General features: G+C 42.5%; 1 protein-coding gene across 2 annotated transcripts in view; it reads left to right on the plus strand.

Moving 5' to 3' along the window:
- The window catches only part of LOC140734277 (E3 ubiquitin-protein ligase XIAP-like), a 43,579-nt gene that overhangs the window by 18,841 nt on the left and 6,581 nt on the right, over positions 1 to 18,157 (plus strand). For both annotated transcript variants that reach the window (XM_073058020.1, XM_073058021.1), the window contains 2 exons: positions 16,267 to 16,315; positions 17,323 to 17,538. In XM_073058020.1, coding sequence (XP_072914121.1) covers positions 16,267 to 16,315; positions 17,323 to 17,538 — 265 coding nt within the window. The remainder of the gene's footprint in view (positions 1 to 16,266; positions 16,316 to 17,322; positions 17,539 to 18,157) is intronic.

Here is an 18,157-nt window from a genome sequence, read left to right on the forward strand (position 1 = left end):
TGTCCATGTCCAATATAAATAACAAATAACAAGGGTCCCAATACTGACCCCTGCACATGCCATGAGTCAGTGGCCTCCATTCCGAAATATAACTTCCAACCCCACCCTCTGCTTCCCACCTCCCAGCCAGTTTTGAATCTACTTGCCTACCTCTCTCCAGATTCCACGGGGGCTAACCTACCACGTGGGCCCTGCTAAAGTCCGGATATACATCCACTGCCCTAACATTAGCATGTTGGGTAACCTCATCAGAAAAAAACAAGCATGACTTCCCATACACAGCCCTGAGTCCTATACAGACTCTATCTATCCAAATGCTGTTAGATACTGTCAGTCACAATTCTCTCCAGTAACTTTCACCCCTCCCCACTGATGTTTTAAAACAACAGAACAACTTTATAGTCTTCTGAACCTTCACCTTGTATTGTGTCTAATGTTGTTCTTTGACTTGTATATCTTAATAATGAATATCTTGTTAACTAAAACAAAACAATTCTCTGTGCAACAGTTTGATCTAATTTATTTTCAATGCTATTTATTGCAAACAGTGCATGTGACCATACATTTATCTGAATATAAAATTACTTATTTTCTATCATGTAGCCCATTGCGAGATCACGTGTGAAACTTCTTAACACTTGTATGTACAAAGGTTAACTTTAAATCTAATTATGTTTTCATTGTAAGGGTAGTCAATGAATATGGTGAAGATTAGGATTGAGTAATACGATCTACTAGTTGAAATTTAACTGCAAGATCAGTCCCAAAAGCCAGAAATGGATTCACAATTCTAAATTTTTAAGTAACTGTATAACCTAAAGAAATAATTCATAAGGTAGATACTACCTTGCAATCCTTTTATTCCCTTTATATTCTTGACAGTTCTGAGTGCTCAAAACTAATGGACATGTTATGAATAGTTGATTTCTGAGAAGCAATACTGTTAAATTTAAAATGGCCTCTTTCTGTCATAGACATAGAAGTCTGTCACAGGTTATGCAGAGTTCTGTTCCTGTAAACTTCATGAGCTGGACAGTTCGTGAGTGGGAATTGTGGCTGTGAACTGAGTTCTCACACAGTAGAAGATGTCTGCAGCTCTCCAGTGGGCAGCAGATCCATCCTGCTAGTATCCCAAACACTCCTTCATGGGTAAGAACTCCACATAAGTCATGTGTTCATAATGTTACGTATCCCGTAACTGGATCACTTACCAGCAAAAATAGAGCGGTCCGCTGAAGTCTGATGGTACCATTTTCAAACGTTTTTATTTATAAAGGGGCACAAAAGTAAGGTTAATACAAACGTTCAGATAACATAAGTCGTCAATACTCAATCTAAAGTGCAGGTATAGTAATACTCAATAAGAAATAAACTCTATCGTTGGCTAGGGGTAATGTATATATTGTCCGCTGTATATCTGAAAGTCTCTTGCGGTCACTGCAGTTCCACCAGCTGCCGTCTTTTGTGGTGTCGCGTTGGTGCACTTTGTTAGAGAGAGAGAGATAGAGATTAAATGAAACAGTTACCCGGCGGGTTTTTCCAACCTTTAGGAGTTCGATTCGTCGGAGTCTCGTTGGGGAATGGACGCTCACTTGTGGCCTCCCCTGTAGCTAAGCCGTTCTTTCGTGGTGAGGTCGCCAATCCCAGGCAAGGAAAAGACGCACACGAACCCCACCACCGGCTGTCGCTATTAAACGCTGTCGCAGGATTTCTAGCGTGTCTTCTGGTGCGTCTGGGGGGCCGTCTTTACAACCCCTCTTTTATCTGAACTCACGGGGTCTCAGATGTCAATCAGGTTGGGATGATGCAATCTCTCTCCATCTCTCCACCCACATTGCCCTGAGGGTATACACGTAGTACAGTTCCCAATTCACAAAGGTGTCTCCACGAGACAATGACCACAGTCGCCAGCTTTGCCTCGCCGTGAAACGAGGGACACCGCACGTATCTCTCTCTTCTCTTGGGTCATTGACCCCCCCTTCACTAGGGCCCTGGCGATTCTCACAAAGGAGGGGGCTGGGATCATAACACCTCCCCTCTTAAAAACGTTTTTACCAGCAGTTAAAACGGAGTGGTACAGAGTCTTACAGAGTTTTAGGATTTAACATAGTACAAAAGCTTTTCTTTTAACTACAGAGCTGTACCGTCATACATTTTTCAGCGTCTAAACAGTTAACGATTACAGTGTCACTTCCTTTAATATGGTAACATCTTGTCCCTGACCAAAGGCTGGTAGCATCAGATTTCAACAGGCAGGGTTCCAAGGGGGTTGTCTTTGTTATTCACATGCTTTGTCAAAATCCCGTACAGCCGGTTTTTCTATTTAAAAATGGCGCCCCCATTAGCCGTCACCTCTTTTCCGGTGTGTTCCTACGTGGGGGACCTGGGTAATTTGGCGAGGTACTCTCCCGCCTTTCCGTTCCATAAGGGTTATTCTCTCAACACCGTGTCCCAAACTTAAATCATCGTGGGAATTTCCACCCAAATCTTTAATGTTACACAGGTAGCTAACCCTTTCGTCAAGACCATGCAGGCTGATGGGTTTCAGTTCGAACCTTTCCCTCAGGCCGCATTTAAATTTCGGCCTTTTCACAGCGCTCTCTTGAATAACAACAGCGTGTGGGGCACCTTTACATTCCAAATCCACCTGTAATCGATGCGCAGGCACCGCGTTACCAAGCCCTTGTTTCTGTAGCTTGGTTGCTTCTTCTGACACCAATCTAAACTTTAAATTTTCTTCATTCGATTTGGGAACTACAAACTTCCGGTTCCCTTCAATAATAATGTTTATCCCCCCATGGTTGAGTTCCACTTTAAGGTTCACCACCCCTTCGTGTACCAACACCTGGGAACCCTCCCTTCCCCCAATTACCAGGGTTAACCCTGTCTTCACTGAACCCAGTCCATCTGACCCACAGGGACTGCATTCCTTTTCAACGGAATCAAATACCTCAGACTTTTTCTGAGCTCCATTACTAGGTTCAGTACCACGTGCATCCACATCTTGGACACACTCAAACGGGACATCTGCCTCTTCCAGGCTTTCAATACCCGTACCCTTTTCAAATTCTAACTTCCCCTGATCCTCCCAGTTCCTCTCTGGGCAACTCCCTTCCGGAGTAAACTCAACCCCGCGGGCTGAAACAACCTCGTCTGCCAACCCAGCAGACCTCTCCAAGGTAATGGCATCCTTTTCATCTAGGACTGCCTTCATCTCGTTCTCGGGAACACCTTGATAACTCTCAACTTCTTCAAACAGGGCTGCCACCCCCGACAGATCATCCATGTCCAACTCTGGACCTTTTAACAGCTGTTTCCGTTTCTCCTCTTTATTTCCTACCTCTAGGACCTTTCTCTTCGCTAAGGGCAGATCTCGCTTCTCTCCCTTAACCCCTTTCACTTTACTACTCTTCGGTTTACCACCCTCAGAACCCTCGTGGTACAGGGTTGGTAGGACCGTCTCGGCCAAATCAATACTGGCCGGATTTAAACTGCTTGCTTTCTCAGCTGCTTTTCTCGACAGGCTGCGAATGCTCGCGCCTGTGGTACAGACTGGAGATGAGAGGGGCGGGGCTGCAATCCTCACAGGCTGTTTGAGCCGTGTCCAAACCTGCCCCCCGGCTAAATCATTTCCGAGGAGGACGTCCGCGTCAGTTCTCGGGAATTCTGATGGCACCCCTATTTCGACTGGTCCAGATACCAGCTCACAATCCATAATTACCTGATGTAGGGGCGCCATTTCTATTCTTGTACCTATCCCCTTCACGGCGACCATTCCCCTTCTCCGACCGAAATCTAGTATCTCACGGCGGATCAACGACAGCTCCGCCCCGGTGTCTCGCCAGATTCGGATGGGAATGGGTGGGTCTCCCCCCTTCACGGACACGGTTCCAGGTGACAGCCAAGTCTCTGACCCTTCTTGTACTCTGTCTACCCAGGGCTCTCTCGTCGATTTACTGATTACCACAGCACACCCGATAGGGACCGCTGCTCTCCCTTTTTCTGGCTCCTTTCTCGGAGCAAAGCACCTAGAGGCAGTATGTCCTCCCTTCCCACAATTAAAACAGGTCAAGCCCGGAAATCTCGGGCCGCCTGGCCTTTCCCCCAACCTTACCACTAGCTCCCGGCGGGACCTCTGCCTCAGCTGGCGGACTTTCCCTACCGTTCCGACGGTCTCTCGGGTAACCTTTTGGCGAGGAAATCTTTATCCTGTGGGTTAAGGCATATTCATCTGCGAACCTAGCAATTTCTGAGATGGACTTATTCGCCTTCTCATTCAAATACATCCGGATCTGCTCCGGAACACACCCTTTTAATTCCTCAATCAGAAATAACTCCCTGATACGCCCATAATCCCCGTCCACCTGTTCCGCGGTGCACCAACGGTCCAAGAGCACACCCTTTTCATAGGCTAGCTCGGTATACGTTTGATTCCACCCTTTCCGTAAATTTCTGAACCTTTGTCTATACGCTTCAGGTACTAGCTCGTAACTCCGGAGAATGGCCTCTTTTACTTTGGCATAATTCTCCGCTTCCCCTTCCTCGACGGCCAAGGCCGCATATGCTCGTTGTGCCTTCCCCTTTAACACACTTTGTAACAACGCCACCCACTGCTCTTTGGGCCACTTTTGATTTACTGCCACCTTTTCAAAAAGCAAGAAATAACTATCAACATCCGACTTTTCGAATGGAGGTACTACCCTCAACTCCCGACTAACATTAAACCTCTCCTCTCGATCTAACCCTAGATCTCTTCGCTCTTTCTTTAACTTCTCCATCTCCAAGTCATGTTCCCTCTGTTCTCGTCTCTCCTCATACTCTCTTTGCTTTTCGGCTCGTTCCCTCTCGTTCTCGGCTACTTCTAGCTCTTTTAGCTGAATTTCATGCTGTCTTTGCTTTTCAGCTTGGTCCCGCTCTTTTTCCACCTCTAACACCTTTAGTTGGAGCTCCTGGTCCCGTTTCACCTCTAACTCCTTTATGTGGAACGCCTGCTCCCTTTCTTTCTCAGCCCTTTCTTTCTCTCTCTCAGCCGCTTCCATCTGCTTCATTTTAAATTCATGTTGCTCCCTTTCTTTCTCAGCCCTTTCTTTCTCTCTCTCAGCCGCTTCCAGCTGCTTCATTTTAAATTCATGTTCCAACCTTAATTTCTCCAACTCTAGCTGATCCATTCCACTCGCTGGTACTTTTTCAGGGATATTTTCCAAGACCTCAGCTTCGAACACTTTCTTCCCAATGTAATACCAAGTTATGGCCCCTCGCACCTCCCGCTTTTTCATGGACGACCTCACTTCTGTGAGGTCCAATCCCTTCGCCAAATTTAACAAGTCTGATTTGGTGGCCACCTCTAGCGCCTCTACAGTCGGGTTTTTCATAAATTCATCCACGTCCATCTTTGCTGGTTTCCCGTCTGGCTACCCGCGTACCAGATCCAATTCTTTTTATTTATTTATTTTTGACTTACAAACCCAATTCACTGCCCTTCCAATTTTGGTTTCAAATCTCGAGACAAGGCTCCCACGTTGTTACGTATCCTGTAACTGGATCACTTACCAGCAAAGATAGAGCGGTCTGCTGAAGTCTGATGGTACCATTTTCAAACGTTTTTATTTATAAAGGGGCACAAAAGTAAGGTTAATACAAACGTTCAGATAACATAAGTCGTCAATACTCAATCTAAAGCGCAGGTATAGTAATAATCAATAAGTAATAAACTCTATCGTTGTCTAGGGGTAATGTATATATTGTCCGCTGTATATCTGAAAGTCTCTTGCGGTCACTGCAGTTCCACCAGCTGCCGTCTTTTGTGGTGTCGCGTTGGTGCACTTTGTTAGAGAGAGAGAGATAGAGATTAAATGAAACAGTTACCCGGCGGGTTTTTCCAACCTTTAGGAGTTCGATTCGTCGGAGTCTCGTTGGGGAATGGACGCTCACTTGTGGCCTCCCCTGTAGCTAAGCCGTTCTTTCGTGGTGAGGTCGCCAATCCCAGGCAAGGAAAAGACGCACACGAACCCCACCACCGGTTGTCGCTATTAAACGCTGTCGCAGGATTTCTAGCGTGTCTTCTGGTGCGTCTGGGGGGCCGTCTTTACAACCCCTCTTTTATCTGAACTCACGTGGTCTCAGATGTCAATAGGTTGGGATGATGCAATCTCTCTCCATCTCTCCACCCACGTTGCCCTGAGGGTATACACGTAGTACAGTTCCCAATTCACAAAGGTGTCTCCACGAGACAATGACCACAGTCGCCAGCTTTGCCTCGCCGTGAAATGAGGGACACCGCACGTATCTCTCTCTTCTCTTGGGTCATTGACCCCCCCCCCTTCACTAGGGCCCTGGCGATTCTCACAAAGGAGGGGGCTGGGATCATAACAATAAGCTGTGGAGGACTTGTTGTCATGAACATCATAAAATGTCTATATCAAGGCATTAAATATTTGATACTAGAATATTAGGCACTTAGTTAATAGGCCCTCTTCAGGTTTAGCATGTCGCCGGTGAAGCTCAGCAACAACTTGCGTGTAACAAAACTATTAATTACTGTGTGAATCATACTTTTTTCTGATATCGTGACAATGTAACTTCCCTTTTGGAGTTGAGCTGTTGAAATGCCGGTAGAACCTTTGGAGAAAATGGGAAGAAAATTCAAATATCAGAGGTGCAGAGGGACTTGGCAGTCTCGTGCAAGACTCCCAGAAGGTTATTTTACAGGCTAAGTCTGTGATAAAGAAGGCAAATGCAATGTTGGCATTTATTTCAAGGGGAATAGAATATAAAAGCAAGGAGATTGTGATGAGCCTTTGAGACACTAGTCAGATGGCACTTTTGTCAACAGTTTTGGCAGCTTTGGGCCTTGTACTCATTAGAATTTAGAAGAATATGTGGGGATCTCATTGAAACCTACCGAATGTTGAAAGGACTAGATAAGGTTGATGTGGAAGGGAAGTTTCTTATGGTGGGGGTATCCAGAACTAGAGGGCACAGCCTCATAATTGTGGGATGACCTTTTAGAACAGAGGTAAGAAGGAATTTTTTTTTTATTAGCCAGAGTAGTGAATCTGTGAAATGCTCTGCCACAAACAGTGGTGGAAGCCAAGTCCATGGGTATATTTAAAGTGGAAGTTGACAGTTTCCTGGTTGCTCGGGGTACCAAAGGATAAGGCAGGTGTATGGGGTTGAGTGGGATCCAGGATCAGCCATGTTAGAATGGTGGAGCAGACTGGTGGTATTACTGACATTGAGTGCAAGGTTGTTCCTGCGGCACCATTTAACTAGCTAGTATATCTTGCTCCTGTATGCCGTCTCATCTCTACCTGAGATTCACCAACAATGGTTGTATCATCTGCAAATTTGTAGATGGTATAGCTCAAATACACAGTCATGGGTATAGAGGGAATAGAGCAGTGGGCTAAGCACACACACCCTGAGGTGTGCCAGTGTTGATATTCAGCAAAGTGCAGATATTATTACCAACCTGCACAGATTGTGGTCTTTTGGTTATGATATCGAGGATCCAGTTGCAGAGAGGTACAGAGGCCCAGGTTCTGTAGCATTTTGATCAGGATTGTGGGAATGTTGATGTTAAATGCTGAGGTATAGTCGATAAACAGCATCCTGACATGGATGTTTGTATTGACCAGGTGGTCTAACACCGTGTGAGGAGCCACTGAGTTGGCATCTGGCATAATCCTACTGTGGCGGTAGATAAATTGCAGTGGGTCCAGGACCTTGCTGAGACAGGAGTTCATTATAGCCATGACCATCCTCTCAAAGCATTTCATCATTGTGTGTGTGTGAGTGTTACTGGATGGTAATCATTAAGGCAGCTCTCACTACACTTAGGCACTGGTGTAATTGTTGCTTTTTTGAAGCAGGTGGGGACATCCGACCACAGCAGCGAGAGGTTGAAAATATCCTTAAATACTTTGGCGGGTTGGTTGGCGCAAGTTTTCAGTGTCTTACCAAGTACTCTATTTGGACCTGCCACCTTGCAAGAGTTCAACCCCCCCCCCCCCCCCAAAAAAAAAAGAAAGACAGCCTGACATCAGCCTCCAGGATCACTGGATGCAGTAAAGATCTTCAAAGCTATAGTTACATTCTCCCTTTCAAAATGGGCATAGAAGGCATTGAGCTCATCAGGTAGTGTCATTCATTCTATTGGTTTTTGCTTTGTACCTGCCAGAGATGAAGTGCATGTGATGTCACTTCCAACTTCATTCAGAATTGTTTCTTTGCTCTCGAAATAGCCCCCCAGAAGTCTTTCCTGGTTTTCTTGTACAGACCTGGGTTACCAGACTTAAATACCACTGATCCAGCTCTCAGCAAGCAACGAACCTTCTGGTTTAGCCACGGCTTTGGATTTAATGTCGAGGCTACATTGACTTTTGGACTTGATCACTTGTTATGAATGACAAATAAATCATTAATATACACCGTTCATCCACATAGGACCACAAATAAAGGTTTGAGTTAATTGTCCAGTGTGTAGGTTTCCCTTTTATTATATTTACTTAATTGAGCTTGCCTGGTGACACAAAAACATGAGAGGCTTCACTGAGGGGTGTTTGGCATCTGGAATGCTTAAAATTCATTTCAAATCCTTGCTGCAAGTGATTGGAAATTTTCCAATTCCTTGATGATCACCATACATAATTCAGTAAAATGAAAGCAGAAAATGTTGGAAAACTGCAGGCAGCATCTGTGGAAAGTAAAAGTTTTCTTTCAGCTGTGGAATATTGCATCAAAACTGAAAAGGAGAAATGAGTCGTAGATAGCAGCGAAGGTAGAAGAAAGCAGTGAGACGTCAAAAGGGAATTTTCTGGGAAAGTTGCCAGTTAAGGGACAACTCAGTTCCTTTTTTTGTATTGTGTTGCTAATGTTGTAAATTTATTTTGTGTTGTGTAGTATGGGGCAGGTCAAGCTGTTGGGGGGGAATGAAAGGAATGGCAGGCAAGTTCAATTACAAATCCAAAGCCTGCGACCTAAAGTTTCAATATCTGATGCATGCCTGGTTGAATCTTGAGCTGGCATTGGGTCCGATTGTGACAATGCCAAACACGTGAATTCTCTGAATGTTGCTTATACTTTTGCCATGAACTTTGCAAAAGCTATCTTTCCAATTAAATCTCTGATCTGATTCAGAAATTGGTATAATTGAATCATGATCATGGTTGCCAATAAAACCAGCACTGAAGTAATATCTTGCTATTGTAGATGCTGCATATCAAGCAAGACTTCATACGCAGGACCTTTCGGCACCATAATGATATTAAAAAACAACATATAAGCTAACCTAAGAGGGGTGTTTTGCCGAATTTCTTAATCAGAATTAATTTCTGAATGAACAGTACTAAAGTATAATCAGATCAAAGCATTTGTTGTTTATTCACCCTTCTGTGCAAGTTGAATTCTGTGTTTCCTTTGTTCCAAGGTGATAAACTGCAAACCACTGAGACTAACCTTGGATCATCAATGAGATGATACTCAAGTTTACAACATACGAAACAGGAACAGACAAGGGCCTTTTGCTTCTCACAAAGCCACTGTGCCATTTAATGAACACTATTGATCCTCTGTACTTTCGTATCTGATCATAAAAATCCCCTGGTCATCTTGGTTTACAAAAAAAATGTGTAATTTTTTAGGGTATTTACCAGCTGAGCAGTGAGCGTCACACTGAGGTCAGAGTATTACAAAGACAGACAATATTTTGCAAAAGACAACTATTCCTTTAATCAGCTCTGATGGTCAATCCTTTATTATGAAATTATACTCCAAAGCTGTGGACTCTGTAGAATCATGAAATGGCCTCCCAGTATTTTCACTCTGGATCATCATTTATCATTTCTACTTGTGGAAAGTTGAGATCTTCTCATTTGATGAACCAGTGCTTGAGTCTTTACTGTTTAACTGCAAGATCAGAACATGCTTCAGAATCAGATTTACTATCACTGACACACGTCATGACATTTGTTTTCTGGCAGCAGTGCATTGCAATGCTATAGACTATAAATTACATAAAGTATATGTGTATATAAACATCAGGTCATACGAAAAGAAAGAAAAATGAGGTAGTGTTCATGGGTTAATTTTTCATTTAGGAATCTGATGGCAGAGCAGAAGTAGCTGTTCATGAAATGCGTGTCTTCAGGCTCTTGAATGTCCACCTTAATGGTAGGAATGAGAAGACGGCATGTCCTGGGTGATGGGGGTCCTTAATATTGGATGCTACCTTTTAAAGGCATCCCCTAGGTGTCCTTGATGCTGGGGAGGCCAGTGCTCATGATGGAGCTGGCTGAGTTTATTAGGTTCTGCAACTTTTTCTGATCCTGTGCGGTGGCTCCTGCATACCTGATGGTGATGCAATCAGTTAGAATGCTCTGCACGGTACATCTGTAGAAACTTGCGAGAGTCTGTTAGACTAGAAGGAAGACATGGATACCAATGAAGAGTAAGTAAGAGTGGTTCATCTCATTTTTATCCCCTTTTGCCAAGCAAGTCTTTCATTTTGGGTACTAACTCCTCTAAATACTACAACTGAATCTGCCTTCACTGGATTATCTGGAATTACATTACAGACTTTTTTTGATAACTTTTTCTTTAAATATAAATAAATAAATAATTTCCAGGTCTCTTACAAATCAACATCATTCGATAGCCCCAAGTCTTTACAATTCTACCATTTAATATTTCCCCAATCTATTTTCTAGATTTGAATCCTCTTAACCAGCTCACTTTATTATCGTATCTGTTCTGAGCAGAGCAAATGTAAGCTGTCTGAATGTGTCAAGTTTCTCATTGTCAAAATTGTTTTCTGTCTCCTTTCTGCCCTCTCTTTAGAGCCTTTATCTTTGTGATGTATATGGTACAGGATAGTTGTGGGAGGAACCAGCCTTTTTCAAAGTACCTACCTCTATTTTCTCTGTGCCTGTGCTTCTATTTATGCAGCCCAGGATCCTTTATCCTTTTTAAACCACTTTGCAATTGGAGGCATGTCCAGAGAGTAGTAGTTAACAATCACCTATACAACATAACCCTGTTATATTCTTGTTTCCACCCCCACCAGATCACCATTTTAAGGAATGTCCAAAAGAGTTTATTGTGCCTTATTTGCATTAACCAAATATAAGATTTGACATTTATCAGCATTACGTATTAATCTCTTACATATGATCTGTTCCCTTCACTCGTCTATCTACCTCTGTCTAATGTGATACTCAAGTTCATTATGCCTTCAGCTTTAGCCATATGCCAGTTTGGAAATTTTCCTTTACATCCAGGTATTTTTGTAATACGTCCTGACATCTGAGAAATTCTTCTGCACACTTTCCTCTCATCTAAAACAGAATAGCTTCAGCCCAGAAGTTCCCAACCGTGGGTCCATGGACCCCTCTGTTAATGGTAGGGGTCCATGGCATAAAAAAGCTTGGATGCCCTGCTTTAGATTATTATTGATGCTATTCCTTATCCAATTTCTCAGTTTTTACAGCCTCCTTCATTCCAAAATCTGATAGGATAGTAGGAATTTTCCCTCACAACTTTAGTCTTCAAAAGGACTCCAGTTTAAATACTTACAATGGGCTTTAACAAATGCATATGTTTGCTTCATCAACCTTTCCCTGTCCAGGTGATCCTGTATTTTTGTTTACTGACGCTTTACCACCACTGATATTAGATAACTAGTTTTTCATTCCTAAGTTTGACCTGCAAACTTCTGAACAATGAAAAGTGTGGAGGAATAGAAAGCTCTTGAGAACCGCGTAAATTCTTCAAAATTACAGGACAAGTTGATAGGGTAGTTAACAAAGTGTATTGTGTTTTGACTTTCATTAGTGAGGAGATTGAGCGCAAGAATGGTCAGGTCATGTTGCATCTTGATAAAACTCTGATTTGACCACACTTGGAGTGTTGTGTTCAGTTCTGGTCCCCTCATTATAGGAATGATGTGTAAACTTTAAAGAGGGTGCAGAGGAGACTTAGCATTATGCGGTCTGGATGAGAGCATGTCTTATGAAGCTAGGTTGAACCTATCTTCACAGCAGGTTTTTCTCTTTTGGAGTAAATGAAGATGAAAGGTGACTTATTACATGTGTACAAGACAATAAGAAGTATTGATAGAGTGGGCAACCAGCATCTTTTTCCCAGGGTGGAAATAGCTAATATGAGAGGCCATAATTTTAAGACGATTGGAGGAAAATATAGAGGGGGTTGTCAGAAGTAGTTTTTTTTTCTTACGCCATGGTGGGTAATGGAACACTACCAGGGTGTTGTTCATAGCAAACACAGTAGGGGCATTTAAGAGAATCTTAGAAATGCACATTGATGAAAGAAAAATGGAGAGAAGTGTTAGATTGACCTTGGAGTAAGTTATAAGGCCGCACAACATCATGGGCCAAAGAGCCTGCACAGTTCCATGTGTTATGTAAGAGGCTAGTTTTTGTTGTTGAACACAACTCCTGAATCAATTGAACCTCTCTAATTTTTTTCATTTCCCTTGGCAAATTGTGCGGCATCCCATTCTGCCCCAAGTGATTTATCCACATGTTGTTGTTTCCGGTACCTTAATTTTTAGCCAGTCCAGACATTCAATTTTGTTTCCTGAGACTCCAGCCATGACATCCTGGCTGTAGAGGAAGTGCAGCGTAGATTCACGAGGTTAATTCCTGGGATGTCTGGACTGTCTTACGCAGAGAGGTTAGAGAGACTGGGCTTGTACACGCTGGAATTGAGATTGAGAGGGGATCTGATTGAAACATATAAGGTTATTAAGGGATTGGACAAGATAGAGGCAGGAAATATGTTCCAGATGCTGGGAGAGTCCAGTACCAGAGGGCATGGTTTGAGAATAAGGGGTAGGTCATTTAGGACAGAGTTAAGGAAAAACTTCTTCTCCCAGAGAGTTGTGAGGGTCTGGAATGCACTGCCTCGGAAGGTAGTGGAGGCCAATTCTCTGGATGCTTTCAAGAAGGAACTAGATAGGTACCTTATGGATAGGGGAATCAAGGGATATGGGGACAAGGCAGGAACTGGGTATTGATAGGAATTGATCAGCCATGATCTCAAAATGGCGGTGCAGGCTCTAAGGGCCGAATGGTCTACTTCTGCACCTATTGTCTATGATGTTTTCCTCAAGGGAGACTCGTGTCAAATACTCATCTGGTAACTCAGGCACACCTTTGTCTCCATAATGTAATTTCTTAACAATGGGAGATTTCATGAATGAATCACCCCTGCTTCACCTTGTACAATTGATTTTCTTTTTTATTTGCTGCCAGGCTTCTCTCAAGCTTTCTCTGAGCTCCTTAATCAACCTGGTTCAGCTTGTGTTAATAAACAGAGCTCTTTCTGCTCTATTCTATATGATTTTTTGGGGGGAGTAGGAGGCATTGGCATTAATTTCCTTACTCTTGCCGTAGTTGAGTGATATCTCTGCCTTCATGTCCTCCAGCTATTGAATAACAATTTTACCTGCCAAAGTTTGATTCCAGTTGCCTTGGCCACATCCAATTGTTGTCCCATTTGAAATTGGGCCTTTTCCAAATAACTTTTAATCATAAAGTGGTAAATATCCTAAATCCATCGCCATTCTGAACATTAAAGCTAAAACACTGCAGCATGAATATAGGCTCTTGGGCCCAATTGGTCAATTTGGTCTTGGTTCCTAACCAGGTAGTCCCAATTTCTTGTTCACCCCACATTGCTGTAACCCTGCCCCTCCATGTACCAATCCAAGTGTTCTTTAAATGATATTGTTTTACCAGCCTCAACCATTTCTTGTGGCAATACACTCCCAATATTCACCATCCTCTACACCAAAAAAGCAGTCCATGCCCCCAAGTTTTGGTCACCCCTACCCTGGGGAAACAGCTGTTACTGTCCACCTGTATTTATGCCCCTCATAATAAATGTTTCTGTAAAGTCACTGCTCATTCTCCTTAAGTTCCAAGGAATAAAGTCCAAGACTGGCCAACCACTCGGTTTTACTCGGGCACTGTATACCTGGCATCATGCATAGAAATCCTTTCTGCATACTTTCCATTTTTAACTTGGCCTTTTCTTAAATGGGGTGATCAAAACTGTAAAAGGTACTCCAGATTTAGTCTCTTAAACAAGTGCACCATAATTCCCCAGATCCTGAACTCAATGATTTGACTAATGGTCAGCTTGCTAATCACCTTTTAACCACCCTGACTACCTGTGGTGCTGCTTTCAACAAACTAGCCACTTGTACAGGTTTCACCTATCAACTGGTTATCTCTCCACTCCCTCGCCTTTTAAAGTCTACTGCTCATCTGTTTTTTTTTCTCTCGTCCTGCCAAAAGTTTTCAGCCCGCAACGTTGACTGTACTTTTTTTTCCCATAGATGCTGCCTGGCCTGCTGAGTTTCTCCAACCATTTTGTGTGTGTGTGTGTTGCTTGGATTTCCAAGATCTGCAGATTTTCTCGTTTGTCACTTGTACTCCTAAGTTCCTGTGTTTCATGACACTCCCTAGTGTCCTACCATTCATACTGTATATCCTATGCTAGTTTGCCTCTCTGTATCTGTATCAAAATCCATTTGCCACTCCTTGGTCCACTTCCCAAACTGATCAAGATCCCCTTATAATCCTTGATGAGCTTCACTATCAACAGTACCTCCCAGTTCTGTGTCATCTGCAAAGTTGCTGATCAAGCATTGTACATTTGCATCCAAATCATGTATATAAATGAATATATAACAAATGAATAACTAGGATCCTTGCAGTACACCACAAATTCTTGGCCTCCATTCTGAGAAGCAATCATAAATGGACACACTCTACTCCTTACCTCTGAGCTTATTTTGAACCCATCCATCTAGCTTTCCCTGGATTCTTTGGGACCTACCCTTCTAGACCAGCCTACCATGTGCCACCTTGTCAAAAGCCTTCAAGTCCAGATGGACAATATCTACTGCTCTACCCTTGTCTCTCTTGTTGATTACGTCAAAGAAATCGAGCTTGACTTGTGAGACACAAAACTCCTAATCGTACTCAGTCTATCCATATGCTAGTAGGTCCTGTTATTCTGAATCCTCTTCAGTAACTTCCCTACTACTGATGTGAGGCTGATTAGTCTGTATTTCCTTGACTTGTCCTTGCTACCTTTTTTTTAAACAATAGAACAATTTAGCTACCTCCCCATCTTTGGAAACTTCACCAGTGACTAATGCTGAAGCAGTTACCTCTGCAATGACTTTTGCATTTTCCTCTTCATCCTCTCACAATGTCAGAGGATGCAGACCCTGGGGATTTATCCACCTTAATACACTATAGGCCTGCAAGTACCTCCCGCCTGGAAATGTGAATGTCTTCCACAGTATCTCCACTTGTTTCTCTTAATTGTTTTTCATGGGTTCCTTTGACATGTGCTAGACTTAATTCTCTAGAAAGTAGAAGAAATATTCTGATCAAACTTCCTCTGAACAGAAGCTCCTTTTCCCCTCTTAGTCTTCAGGAGATTGCTATTCCAGTTTGTACTTGGATTGTCAAAATCCCCTCTTTCTGTTACTCCATGATTTTAGCATGTCACTGCAATTCTTCTACAAATTTGCTGATCACCATTGAGCCAAATGGTTCCAATTATGTAATAAGCCCTCAATTATTCAGACTGGTTCTGCATGTTTTCATCTATAATACATGAACCAGCACAGAAAGAACATTTAATACTGGACATTAAGTTGCTCAATTGAAAACATTTTGTCCTTCCCAATAATGCTTTTAAACTTCTAATTTGTCATATGGAATTTGCAGGCAGTCAAGTAATGACAATTGAGTACTACAGCAACAAGGTCAAGGCTGCAAAGATTTTAAGCCCTGGCAATCCATCCCCTTAAAATGGCAATTTGACCTACGTAATTGTGTAGCTTATTTGTCAACCTTATGGGACCCTGAGGTTGCAGTGTTTTATTGGAAAATTCCCCAAATTGCATGCTGTTCCAAGAAGTTATTCAACAAAGTTAGTGAAGATGCAGCTGTTTGACATCCTGCAGAAATAAGTTAAAAATTGATGACGATCTAATGATCTTTTAAGATTTTGCATTATATCAGCTCAAGGTGATAAATTGTCAATTTGCATTTCTCATTTGTTCATTGATTATATGTTGACCAGTTGCTTTTTTATGTAGGAGTTGCTTACTGTGAAGGGCACTATGCTCGCAGCAGCTAGAGGTTTAAGTTCTGTTGTGTGTTTGTGTGTAATTTCCAAACTTGTTTTTATGTGGATCATAATAAGTATAACTTTTTATTTCAGAATCAAGCACAGCCACAAGATGGTCGATTCACTCTTCCTTCAGAATCTGGTTAGTATGCACATTTTAAAATTCATCCTAGAATATTGATAAATATTGAAACACATTTTTTGCTCCTGTTATCCACTAGAATCTTGGAGAACAATATAGTGTTACGTACCCGTGACAGTGGTGTTGAAGCTATACCGGACTTAAGGTAGTGGTCTTGTGACGGTGGAGTGACGTCATTTTCCCCGCCAGTAGAGTTCATGTGACAGGTTTTTACAGGGTATAAAAGGAGGACCCCTCCCTGTGAGGAGGGGCAGTTTGTGGCTGGATTTGCCATTTTGACTCCATGCCACTGCGTGGTCCAATATTATGACGCAGTTTGGTTGAAAGATGGAGTTTTATTTAATGCCTAAAGTTTAAAAGGTCATTGCTGGCAGTTTCTTTATAATACTGCCAGTTAAAAATCAGTGGAGAGTGAAGATCGAAGTTCGGGAGTTAAAAGATCGAGGAAAGTCGATTTCGACGGTGAAACAGGTTCGACCTTGTTTGATCCTCATTCGGAAGGAATTCGTTGGCTGTCCCTATGTTAATCCCTGCGAAATATAGCAGAAAGGATTGGGTGCAGTTTTGTCAAGGAAAGGTCAGTGCCTTTAAGCCGTTTCATTTTCATCTTCGTAAATTCTCCGGGAAAAGTAGTTCGACTGCAAACCTCAGCAACACGATGTGAAAGAGAATTTAAATCATCTAAAAAGTCTCTCCTTTAATGGACTGTAAGCATTTTGAACTTTTGCAGTATTACTTTGAAGAACTGTTTTTGCAACATCGCTTTAAGAACTGTTTAAGCTACCGCACAGCAGCTGATTTCTGGTTACGTTAGTGGTTTGTTTACTTTTGGGGGTTTGTTTTTCAGTGTTTAATAAATGTTTTATTTGTTATAAAAACCCTGCTTCACTTATATATTTATTGTTGCTGAATCCGTAACAATAGCTTTGAGTCTCTCAATGTATACTATGTACTCTATTCAATATTCTTTGTCTTGGAGCTAATAGATTTGTTCTATTTTGTATTAGCTTTTTCAGAAAGCTTGTTAATGCAGAGTCCTGCAGTAATGGGTGCTCTTGAGATGGGATTTGACAAGGTGCTGATAATGCAACTGGTGAAAAAGAAAATGGAATCAACAAGCGATAACTACAACTCTTTGGAAGAATTGGTTGGAGATCTTCTGGCACAAGAGGGAAAAATGCAGGATCAGGATCAGAATCAGAAACATGAGGAAGAAAAAGAAGGTAATGTACTATTGCATTTGGGTGCTCAATCCACATGAAACCTCAATTTAAATGCATTTTAAATGTAAATGATCAACAAAGCAGGAATGGCCTATTTCTGCACGAATTTGTCCAAGCTATGCTTGTACTCCCCAAGCTTCATGTTGTCACATTTCATCTAGCTGTATCACTAGAATAAATTCCTTTCTCCCATGTCCAAACTAAGGAGGATTTACAGAGTGTCCAAACTGAAATGTTTCAGCCTTATTGTACAGATTCTCTTCAACCTGTACGTTGTGCAGTCTCAAATCTGAATGCTTACCAGTAAGCTTATATGCACTGTATACTGTTATGATACCAGCCCCCTCCTTTGTGAGAATTGCAAGAGCCCTAGTGAAAGGGGGGTCAATGACCCGAGAGAGAGAGCAAGAGAGAGAGAGAGACAGGCCGAATGGACACAGGAAATGGAAAGACAGCGACGTGCTGGATACCGCATTCCACTGGGACAAAAGCTGGAGACTGTGGCATTGTTCTCAGGAGACACCTGGGAACTGCAGACGTGCCAACTCGCAGGGACATTGTAAAGCCCTCGGGCAAAGTGGGCTGGTTGAGAGAGAGATTGCATCACCTGCAACCTGAT

Source organism: Hemitrygon akajei, chromosome 10, assembly GCF_048418815.1.
Source record: "Hemitrygon akajei chromosome 10, sHemAka1.3, whole genome shotgun sequence".
Classification (NCBI taxonomy): domain Eukaryota; kingdom Metazoa; phylum Chordata; class Chondrichthyes; order Myliobatiformes; family Dasyatidae; genus Hemitrygon; species Hemitrygon akajei.